Below are 12,883 nucleotides of genomic sequence, written 5' to 3'. Positions count from 1 at the left end.
TCATAAAAAGTAAAATAGAAGAAAAGAAAATCAATATATTTTAATCGTTTATAGGAAAACAGTACATAATAGGGCGTTTTATTTTACCTGGTTCAATATCTACCTCGAAGCATACATACATACACACACACACACAACTTGAATCAAACCGAATAAAGGGAATAGATACCATATATAATGGTGATAATAGTAATAAAAATTAAATGCCTTTACACAGACAATAATAATAATAGGACAAAAAGAGTTTGATGGGAGGGGGTTCTGAGGGAGATCTAGACGGACCAGAAGAAACAAACAACGTCATGTCAACAAACAGACAATAGGAAAGTCGAGCATAAACACAAAAACAAAAATGAACTAGTTGAATTTAGACAGACAGAAAGACAAAAGAATAAGCCACAATCCAGAAGGAATCCATTAACAACAGTTGAAAGATTTAATATTTCGTCATCATCAACATAATCAAGCTGACTTGAATATTTAATCCAACTGTTCAATATTCATTTATCTATTTGATGATGATGATGATTATGATAATAATTTTTTTTTCTTTTATACTTTTTCCAAATACTGAGTTAATCCATCTAAAAGAAGACGATTTTTTAAACGACATAATTCTTCGGATAAACGATCAACATCATTGACTTTTGCATTTAATTCTGTTTCCAATGTTAATGTATGTGATTTAATAGTACTAATGAGATGATTAGCATCGTTCAATAATGAACGTAACGCTATTGATGAAAAGAAAAAACAAAAGATCATAAGGTAATTCATAAGTTTATAATGAACAAACGTAATATTTAAACTACTTACGAGAAAAAATTGAGTAGTAGTATTAGGGGGGCTGCAGTATATCCTGTAGCATGCAGAGATAGATAAGGATGAATCTACTAGACTGGCTATCAAACGTATGATAGAAGGATTTAATAAATGAAAGATGTGGCAGGAAATGGTGTACATCCGTGGTCATTTCTACTTACAGTCAATAAAAAGTAACAAGGTTGGTATCAAATGGTCAATGCTTGTTGAACAGTATACTTTCGAAAATTTATTTACCGCCACAAACAAATCAGAAAAGAAAATATTCATGGCGCTCAAATGATGTAACACTTATTCAAAATACCTAGTCAGTGTTTAAGTAAATAAGTCTAAACTTACTAATCAAGACCGTAAAAACGACAATGCGTAGACTTTGCAGTTTTTAAATAATTACGTATTGAAGAATATAAACGGAAAGAGGTGAAAAGTAGCAAACACATACAAGATGTGATGTTAATAAGACTGTTTATTAAGTCATATCTGGCCAAGACAGGGGTGTCATAAATTTCTTTTAGGCACATAAACTAGGGTTATAGGTTCGAATCCTAATACGTTCTGCTAATATTTAGAAGACGATATCAAACCCCATTGAGAAATGACGAATGAATGCGATAGGTCACTCGAAATGATTCGATATTATCTAACATGCATTATCAACTACGTGTGCCAAGATAAGGTTACGTATTGTCTTTGTTTGGGCGTTTCCAAACCAAGCTAGTAAATATTCACTCATTCGGTTATGTGTTGTTCTTAAGCATTTCATTAAATAAACCTTAAAAAGTCAACTATTAAATTCTTGCTCCTTAGTATAAGATTATTGTGACAGTGTAGTACTTGATTTTCATCTTGGTTGGACTCGTACTGGTTGGGCATATCAAACTATAAAGCATTATCTACTCAATGCTTATCTTCAAATTACGTTTCGGATCTTTAGCAGTTAGAATATAATTCTACAGGTCGTTATAGCTTAACATCTACCTTTAATTTACTAAAGGTCTATAGTACGTTGATTTTCAACACCGCCACCACAATCGTTACAGCTAGTTAATTATTTCAACCTAGATATAAGTTGAAACTAGCATAGTTTCTATGAGCTTTTGTGTATGGAATTTCTAAAGCAAAATATATCAATGGAAAAAACAGTTAATTAGGATGACTGCATAGTGTTAGATCGGCTTACAATGAACTCTATCAGAGCCTCCAGAGAGGCTCATAAAGAGCCCAACCAATCAGCGATTAGTTAGAAGCTATGCTACTAAAATGCTACTAAAATAACAAGGTCCTGATTGGCTGTTAACATACTGTTACTATGGGATCTCAAGGTCTTTTAGTTACTATAAAACCCCTGTTTTTCTGTACATAAATGAACCTTGTAGTAAAGTGCTTCTCTGATACTCGTGTCTTCTCTCTGGTCTTTCAAGTCGCTGAGTAGTGCTAGCCTGGGGTTATCCGAATAGCTTAGGATTTGAATATAGCGTTTAACCAACAAGACATATCAGTGGCGACGGGGAAAAACTACAATCTACAAGACATATCAGTGGCAACGAGAAAAAAAATGACAATGAGTATTTCTTTAGAGCAATTTGAAGCTTATATGGAGCGTCAAGAAAAACGGTTTGAACAGTCTCAAATCAGAGTCATGGAAGCTCTTATGCAGAAATTATGTATGTCTCAACAAAACTCTGCTGCTGGTGAATTTCAAGTATCTCATACTGACTCAGTTATTAATGCAATCCATGAATTTAATTTTGATGGTGCAGCAGGTGTCACTTTTAACTCTTGGTTTAAGAAGTATGAAGATTTGTTCCGTATTGATCTCTGCAGACTGGATGACGCTTCAAAAGTCAGAATACTTCTAAGAAAGCTTGGGACAACAGAACATGAACGCTATAGTAACTTTATTCTCCCGAAGAACCCACGAGACTTTAGTTTTGATGAAACAATTCAAACCCTGTCTCAAATCTTTGGAGAACAGTCGTCTCTATTTAATATCCGTTACCAGTGCTTGAAGATAACGAAAGAATCAGGAGATGACTGGGTGAAACATGCAGGTATTGTGAACCGAGAATGCGAGAGGTTCAAGTTGTCTTCCATGTCTGAAGACCAGTTTAAATGCTTAGTATTTGTCTGTAGCCTGCGTTCACCTGAGGATGCTGACATCCGAACGAGAATCCTAAGCAAACTTGAGCATTGTCCCAACATGACCCTGCAGGAAGTGACTAATGAATGTCAAAGATTAGTGAATTTGAAGCACGATACCTCGATGGTAGAAAACACTAACCAGTTCCTCCACGTTAATGCTGTTGAGAGGAAAGTCGAGCAAGGTTCCAGCATACAGAATTATCGAAATCACAGCTGTAAACCATCATCCCCATGCTGGTTATGCGGAGGTTGGCATTTCAAAAGGTTTTGTCCGTTTAAAAGTCATCGTTGTACTACGTGTTCCAGGAAAGGACACAAAGAAAGTCATTGCAAAACCCGAAAACGTCGTCAACCTAAAGTTTATTCTAAAAGATTCAAGCCACGCACAGCCAAGGTGACGGTAGCTGCTAACAGAATCGGCTCCCATAATCGTAGAAAGTATGTTTCCCTCAAGATTAACGGGTACGATGCCCGCTTACAGCTAGACACAGCCTCCGATATAACGCTTATAAGCAGGAGGACGTGGGAGAAAATTGGGAGGCCGAGAATATTTTCAACCTATCAGACAGCACACGGCGCATCTGGGGGGATTATAAACGTTGCTGGTGAGGTTCACTGTAAAATCACAGTCGCAGAGCTTACAAAGAAGGGAGTAATATTTTTGACAGAACGGCCAGCACTCGACTTATTGGGACTTGATTGGATAGAAAAGTTGAAATTATTAGATCGTCCCATAAATTCAATCTGCAACAACGGCACTATGTCGAAAGTTGGGGACCCAACATTGTTTCGTGGGGGAGGTTGAAGTCAGCAAATGCAATCTGGATACCTACCCCGCTTCTTCAAAAAAAAAGGGGAGGTGTTAGATCGGCTTACAATAAACTCTATCAGAGCCTCCAGAGAGGCTCATAAAGAGCCCAACCAATCAGCGATTGGTTAGAAGCTATGCTACTAAAATGCTACTAAAATAACAAGGTCCTGATTGGCTGTTAACATACTGTTACTATGGGATCTCAAGGTCTTTTAGTTACTATAAAACCCCTGTTTTTCTGTACATAAATGAACCTTGTAGTAAAGTGCTTCTCTGATACTCGTGTCTTCTCTCTGGTCTTTCAAGTCGCTGAGTAGTGCTAGCCTGGGGTTATCCGAATAGCTTAGGATTTGAATATAGCGTTTAACCATCGAGACATATCACATAGAATCTTTGAAAAATAGATATTCAGTCATCTAAGTATTCTGATTGAAGTGTATGAATACTTAGCGATTTCTTAACTCAGTATATGTAGTGTTCAAAGCAAATAAGCGCTTATTGAATGAATTTAAGTCAATATATTCTTATTTTGTAATAGAAGTACGTATTTCCATGACCTAAGTCAATCTGAAATCAACTATTTAAATGAAAATAACATTAAATCACCTTGAAAACAAGAATGAAACATTAAGTAATTCGAAATATGAATGAAATGAGTCGATAAGTTTTTAATATTCGGAAACCGAAGAATTTATGTATAGTAGAACTCAGTCAGTCAGTAACAACGTAGAACTTCGTACGTACGTACATCAGTTCGACTCGCCATACCACAATAGCACACAGATGCAGTTGTCCATTCAAACCCCATATTGGTAGAAGTAGTAAGAATATAAGCATTATGTGAAAGATTAGGGTTTGAAGATGTTATTGAAGGAGTATAATACGGTGAAATAAATTTGGAAAGAGGAAAAAAAATAGAGACATGAAGAATTCAGAAGATTGGAATTTGGTAAAACACAAAGAGTGGATGCACCTTCGTCATTGTAAACGATTTTGAGCCATGTTATTCAAGGTCTCTAACGATCGGTTGTTATCATCTCGCGGATCCCAACCAGGTAGTCTACACCTACCGGCATGGCTCAGTCCAATTGTCAGTGACTTCATGGATTTGTGCCACGTACCTACTCCTACACCACAAAACATTGCACGTCGGGGCAGTCGGTGGTTGAGCATACGTAACACGTGTCCCAGCCATCTCAACTGATGAAGTTTCACTACTCTATCAATTGATTTGCCATCCTTGCCTAATACCCGTAACTGCACACGAGACCCTATAGTAGAACTTCCAAGAGAGAAATATTGAAATTCGATGTAGTCTACTATAAACAGAGGAGATTACGAATGATGAGAACGTCAACCTTTATTAACCAAGAAGGCTGGTTACTAACTCCTTCAGTTTACTATATTAACTAGTATACAAATAAGTGGGAAAACAGCTCTTGACAGCCAGATCAAAACGTGATATCAGTGAATGAGGCTATTGAATGAGTTGTTAAACTACGTTTAAAAGTGTAAACTTCCTGCTTAAAGTGTATGAAGGGTATTTGGAGTTTTTAGACGAAAGGGCTCAAAATTCCAATTGTCAGCATTAATCTTCAGTTTGACATTATTACTTAGCTTTTACCCTTTAAATTCATTAATTCTATTCGCTATATTATCATATTTTTCTCCGCCGTCTTAACGTGAAGCGAAGCAGTTTGGGTCTTTGAACTCTTGTGCTAGATTGTATCTCGTGTATGACGGACATGGTCTAACACTGATTATTATTCACCGACCATATACGATGTGACAGTTTCGTTAGTTTATTTGCCTAATTTTACAAAATAATTTTTCTAGTACCTTTATTAATTAGATCTGCAAGGGATTGATTTTATTGATAACAGAAATATTACACTTACCTTCATTTTCAAGTTTTAAACCTTCTTCTTCACCAGCACCCATGATACCTGAAATGTGAATGATATAAAGAGAGTTTTTGGATAGTAAATAGCTATCATGCGGATCAATCAAACATAATTTACTCTGTAACTCGAAAGATGACCCATATATATATATATATATATATATATATATTTGAGTACAGGAGTTTGTAGAGATTGTTGAACTTTATGGTTTACTTCACCATTTGACCTCGTCTAGATAACCATTGAAAACTACAACAAACCGGACATTCGTCTCGTTATAGTCCGCATCCATGACTACACTGGGAATCAAACCCAAGGTCTATAGGTCTCGTGGTGAGTGTCCAAATTTTAGATCACTATGTCGAAGTTCACTGGTTATGGTGTCTAGCTTTAATCGATTCGCGATATTGCGCAGTCATCCTTTAGTTTATAACTAACTCACAGTTATTCAATGTTCCCCGGTGTTTAATGATTTTCAGAATAACGGGGACTCGTGAAGTATGCAATAAAATATATATAGCACTTTACGTCAATTATAGTTCGTTAACAAAGTTTATCCGCATTCTTGATGTAAATGATGGTTCTAATATGGTTGAAATCCGAGTCATACAGTGTTACAGCTGAATACTTTACGACTAAGTCATCTGATCATGACTGACTTTCAAGAGAAATGAGACATTCACACTGTTTGATCGTTGCAGCGTCTATCTAGTCCTTAATAATGATTGAATCATGTCAAATCTCTTAAGCAGTATCAATTCTCTTAAGTTTGTAACTATACCATGCTAACGAGCGACAGCTGATACGAAGCGTAGATCAAGCAAGGCATCATGAACATCACCTTCAAATGTATTAATAAATGCGGACAAATGTGACTGAGGAAACATTAGAAATTTAGATAGATAAATTACAAAGTAGATCTGAGGGTTTTTTGACATTTATTATTCAGATCAACCAGTGATTACTAGGAATAATTCAGCCAGGGAAATAAAAGTACAAACTCGATGATTAAATCAGGAATACAAACAATCAAAAAGTGTGTATAAGCAGTGTAATACCATTAGTAATAACAACAAATCATATCCTATGTCAAAAGAACACATTTCTAGACATTTCTAGGAAAATCTAAACAGGTCATTTGTTTCTGAAATATTTACCGGTGTTGACAAAGAGCATTTTACATATAGATCATACGACTTATGTAACATAATATCATCATTGTCTATCATCAAAGCCAGAGATTTCCTGCACCATCTTATGATGACCTAATGTGCTTCTGTTGTAGTTTTAACAATGATTACGTTTTTTTATTTGGACTCCCGAATGATCTATTTAGTATGTTGCGATATCTTTTTCCTTCTATCAATTCATAGTATTTTTTCATGTATCGTGATATATGATTAGGTTTACCGAAACTCAAAAGGTAAATAAACCCACGATTTCCTAAATGTGTTCAGCATTCAATATTTAATTCTTATTATCTTTAGGATTCAAAACAATTGTCAATCAACACCAAGATCAGAATTTTCTATACAAATGTCAAGACACATCTACTGTATGGGGCGGAGACGTGGAGAACTATGAGAGCTATCATCCAGAAGATACAGGTGTTTAGTAACAGTTGTCTACGCAAGATACCTCGGATCCGTCGGCCAGACACTATCAGCAACAACCAACTGTGGGAGAGAACAAACCAGATCACATCCAGTGTAGGAAGAAATCAAGAATAAGCGCTAGAACTGAATAGGACACACATTGGTGAAATCACCCAACTGCGTCACAAGACAAGCCCTCATATGGAATCCTGAAGGCTAAAGGAAAAGAGGAAGACTAAAAAACATATTACGCCGAGAAATGGAGACAGACATGAGAAGAATGAACTAGAACTAGAAAGGAAGGCGCATGACAGAGTGAGTGTGTTGGAGAATGCTGTTTGGCGGCCTATGCTCCATTGGGAGTAACAGGCGTAAGTAAGTAAGTAATCTTTAAGATTAGATAATGGGACAATTGAACCTACAAACCAGTGGTTAAAAGCCAAATGTTTTGTCAGATAGTATATATTATTAATTCATAATGCGAAACAACGAATCATAGTCAAATATATGAGCCCCTCTTTGGTAGTTTGTATGAAACCATTCCCGCGTTTACAAACAGATTTTTCCCTCAGAACTAAATACTTTGTAGCAGCCTCCTTTTGTATACATCAAATAATTTGTTGAAATTAGAACAGTTATTAAGTTTACAAAATTTATTTTGACTAGTAGGTATTATAGATTTCATCCATTTACGCTTAAACAAATAACCAGACGCCTGAAGGGTGTATTCCAATGTTTGTTTTTCATATGGTTTAAATGCAAACACTTTTTCTGTCAATTCTCAATGTGATCTGCTGATGGTTTCTTTCTGAAATGAGTTCTCTTTATCTAGCTTTCCTACATCATATTGTCAATAGTAGTTAATTTCACTATGGGTTTACCTTAAGAAGTTAGTGGGCATCATATGGAATTGGAGTTATATCATGTTCACTTGAAATTGACATTAGTGTCTGAAATATTTATGAAGAAAACTAAATCAAAATAAAGAAAAAAGAGAAAATAGGTAGCAACAATTGCACTTACTTTTAGATCGTCCAGAAGCAGCACTTCGATCAGAACCATGATGAATTTTATTAAATTCATTATACTCCATTGTTTGAGAAGTTTCACCGGATAATGTAGATACACAATCCGTTGCATCTGTATCTTCATTAAATGGATTTTGTGAATTAGTTAATGAAACTCTACGTGTTGGCATAAGATTAACATTTTGATTGAATTTAGCACTATTGATTGGTTTATTTGGTAAATTAGATTGGCTAATACGTTTATACGATTGTTTAATTTTCGGTGGAGTTCCTAATGAACTGACTAATTCTGATTCACCAGTAGGTAGAAAATTCTGTTTTGGTGCTGGTTGTAAAATATATAAACATTTGTATATATATAGAGATATATAAGAAGAAATCACAATAAATGAAAGTGAGAATATTGAAGGTGTGAAAAATCAATAAATCGATTCAATTATTGAATTTTAGTAGCTTGGAGATCAGCAAACAACTTGAAGTTGGCTTTGAGAGTCAGCCATAGATTCTTTAAGATATAGCATTAATGTGTATTCGTCATAAATGCTAGGATTAACATTATAATAACGAAAAAATCTAACAAAATGAGAAGTAATTCGGATCAGCTACTTTTAACTGTGATGGAAAATCAAATACGAAAGACATGACTCTTAGGGAAGAAACGTGACCGAATAAATACGAGTTAAGAATGACGATTGGTTTAACAGTTATCAGGAGATAGAAATTTTGAACCAATTCGTCTAATGAGGCCTACTAATGATGAGTATTGTGTGGGTCTTAATATGAAACGTCTGTGGATACAAACAGGCGCTAGTGAAATGACTTTTTTGTTCACTTTTTCAGAAAGAATAAGTAATAAGAAAGAAGTATTGGATTAGATTATTTTTATAGTTTCGAATATTTAATAGATATAGTGAATACGAACAGGCTTTTCATTGACAATCAGACCTTTAGTAAATCATTAACACAGATAAACTAGATCAAAAGAGAATGTGTGTTCATCTTCTGTGTTTCTGTGATCGTACGATAACATCGTTATGGCATGATATCAATAATACATCAATAATTATCCGAACTCCGCCTATAGCTCTCCTAGAGTTACTGCCGGTCCCAAGCATGGGTAAATGAGGGTTGAGCATGAGGTTAGCTATCCTATAGCTTCAGATCACCATATGGTTGTGGCCAAGACGAAACTGAAGCTAAAGAAACACTGGACAACTGAACGAATAGCATTACAAAGGTTCAATACAGTCTTTATTTGAGATACTAACAAACTCAACCAATTCAAGATAACTCTCAACAACAGGTTCCAAGCTTTACAGCATCTACTGAAAGAACAAGAAACTACGATGGAGGACGACTGGAAAAGGATTAAAATAAGCACTAACTTCAACGTGTCAGGAGGTTCTGGGTCGCAAGAAGAAGCATCATAAGGAATGGATCTCTATGAGAACCTTGGACAAGATTGAAGAAAGGAAGAACAAGAAAACGGCCATTAGCAACAGTCGGACACGAGCGAAGAAAGTCAAGGCTGAAGCAGCAGCCTCTGAATCAATAGGCCTCAACATACACAACGGGAAAAGTAAGATTCTCAAATACAACACGGAGAACACCAACCCAGTCACACTTGATGACGAAATTCTGGAAGATGTGGTAACATTCAAGTACCTGGGAAGCATCATTGATGAACAAGGAGGATCTGACACAGATGTAAAGGCGAGGGTTTTCAAAGTAAGGGCAATATTCCTACAATTGAAGAACATATGGGACTCAAAACAACTCTCAACTAACTTCAAAGTGAAAATCTTCAACACGAACGTCAACACAGTCAGTTCTACTGTACAGAGCTGAAACATGGAGAACTACTAAATCCATCGTCAAGAAGGTACAAGTATTTATAAACAGTTGTTTACGCAAAATACTCAGCATTCATTGGCCGGATACTATCAGCAACAGCGTTTTATGAGAGAGGATAAACCAGCTTCCAGTTGAAGAGGAAATTAGGAAAAGACGTTTGAAGTGGATAGGACATACATTAAGGAAATCACCAAACTGCGTCACGAGACAAGCCCTCACTTGGAATCCGGAAGGGAAGTTGAAAAGAGGAAGGCCTAAGAACACATTACGACGGGAAATGGAAGCAGGTATGAAAAGGCCGAATGTTAACTGGAAAGGATTACCAAACACAGGGTTGGACAGAGAATACTGGTGTGTGGCCTATGCTCCTCCATGAGGGGTAACAGGCGTTAGTAAGTAAGTCAATTATCCAAAAATGAACCCTTCAAGATTACTGATCGATTGATTGACAATTGACATAATTGATTGAATTGTTGCATCAAGATAAATAAGTTGCAATGGTGATAGCATCTGCCTTGGAAGCATAATTTAGTTTTATTTACACGTGGATAGAAATCAATCGACAAATTTAACTATTTTGCATATGTAATCAGATACTGTATTGCAACTTATTACTAATATAGATGAATTTGTTTTGAATCTAGCTTTAACTAATGAGTTATTATCATTGATCCATCAATTGAGTATGACTCGAATTCAATTGGAGCGCAGTACAAAAATTTTAAATGAATAAAATAAAAACATTTTTTTATATATATCATATTACCATCTTGAATAGACAAAATCTATAGAGGGTAATATGATACATTCGTTTTCACTACAAAGTAAATATTACACTAAAATGAGTATATCTTAATGTTAGGTTTTTGCAAGGAGTTGATAAGAAGCCTTGAACTTAGAATGCGTACTCGTTAGACCTTGTAAGTAAGGTGTACCTGTAATCTTGAGAGAACCAGCTTCACTTATGAGGCTTACATGTCACCTAACGGTACACTTATTTGCACATCGGATGTGGCCATTTTCTAAAGATTTATGGTCATCCTGATTACGATTTGATGTTGGCTGAATCTGAACGTTTTAACTTTAACGTTATGTAAGGACTCCTTGTTGAAAAGTTTCAGATGAAGGACAAAATAACTGTTCAACGCTTCCTGGTTTAAATAATTCTCTGGCCGATATCAATTCTTAAGAATAATAGAAAAAATAATTATGGTAGTAATATATATATATATATTTCTTGGTATATCTCTTTTAATGCAGGATATTGTGAACATTTCATAGAAATACCAGGTCATTTTATCGATATGGTGTTTAGTATCCGAGGCGTATATCCATTTATTATAATGTGCATAATCACAATAGGCTAGTGAAGACCTTTCAGTTTGTAGTGCTCCTAACAAGAACTAGTTTTACTTAGAAAATCATTGAAATCCAGATCAACATTGAACAGCTGTTTCATCCTAATTTGGGACTTCTCAGTAATGCGTAAAAAACTACTTCATTAGCAATCAAGTTTACGAACTTTAGATTTCATGACCAGTCCATCCAATGAATTACATTGATAACTCCAGTCAATTACTGATGTTTTACGATCATTAACTACCTCTATCAGTGATGCCTGTCTAACACTCAACATTGATTGTGTTTCAGCGGTAATAGTATTTTACAAAAACTGAGAACTGCATCTCGGAATTCGTCACCGATGAGCATAACATTATTGTTATTATTATTAATTTATAGGTATATATGAATGAATAAATAAATAAATAAACAGATTCTGATTTCGCAATTTATTTTGTCTCTCATTATACTATCAATTTGAGCTGGTTATTTCGAAATATTTTATAGTTAAAATTATGAGTCAATTAAAGCTAGACCATCATGGAAAACCCGGAAGCACTGGACGGCCGTTTCGTCTTATTGTTGGATTCCTCAGCAGTGAGCATCCACGATCCCACCTCGCGAGATTCGAACCAAGGACCTATCAGTCTCGCGCGTGAACACTTAACCGATAGACCATTGAGCCGGCATTCAACGGTGTTAATGTCTAACTTTAACCGTCCACCATAGCCTTCAGTGAGTTGTTATCTCACAACAGATCCGGTTGAACTCCACTGTTCACTGCTTCTCACTAGAACTCCTTATACATTTATTATAAATTTATTTAAGCAACATGTATTTATCATTTAACAAATTTCAGTGAATATACTCATAACCCTCTTTAAAATGAAAATGTAAAGCGACGTAATCTTGCAGCTGACTTATAATTATAATCAGAAGGGTTTTTGTGGACATTTCAGTATTTGCATAGTTGAAAGCATGAGTCAATTGAAGCTGATTTTAATTATATGCTCACTAGTGACTGACTCTATGAGGTATTTCCTGGAGTTCTAGTGAGAAGCCATGACCAGTGGTGTTCAAACCACGTCTGTTGTGAGATAGGAACTCACTGAAGACAATTAATGAACGGTTGCTCAACTTCGTGGATTGGTTGAAGTTACACATTAAAACTATCGGATGTCGACTCAGTGGTCTATCGGTTAAGTGCTCTGGCGAGAGACTGGTCGGTCCTGGGTTCGAATCTCGCGAGGCCGAGATTGTGGATACGCACTGTTGAGGAGTCCCACAATAGGACGAAAAGATCGTCCAGTGCTTTCAGGTTTTCCTTGGTGGTATAGCTTCGATTGACTCATGCTTTCAATCATAATTATAATCTCAACAAAAATT

At 35.7% G+C, this 12,883-nt stretch overlaps 1 protein-coding gene across 1 annotated transcript in view; it reads right to left on the bottom strand.

Moving 5' to 3' along the window:
• Positions 1-249: 249 nt before the first annotated feature.
• Smp_165200 (hypothetical protein) overlaps positions 250-12,883 on the bottom strand; it is a gene marked incomplete at its 5' end in the record, with an annotated part of 46,729 nt that continues 34,095 nt past the window's right edge. Inside the window, 3 exons of the mRNA XM_018791410.1 lie at positions 250-734; positions 5,674-5,721; positions 8,298-8,414. Of these exons, the coding sequence (XP_018647335.1) occupies positions 553-734; positions 5,674-5,721; positions 8,298-8,414 (347 nt within the window). The 3' untranslated portion in view covers positions 250-552. The remainder of the gene's footprint in view (positions 735-5,673; positions 5,722-8,297; positions 8,415-12,883) is intronic.

This window comes from Schistosoma mansoni (assembly GCF_000237925.1).
Source record: "Schistosoma mansoni, WGS project CABG00000000 data, supercontig 0232, strain Puerto Rico, whole genome shotgun sequence".
In the NCBI taxonomy this organism is placed as follows: Eukaryota; Metazoa; Platyhelminthes; class Trematoda; order Strigeidida; family Schistosomatidae; genus Schistosoma; species Schistosoma mansoni.
This window is presented reverse-complemented; position numbering and strand designations above follow the sequence as displayed.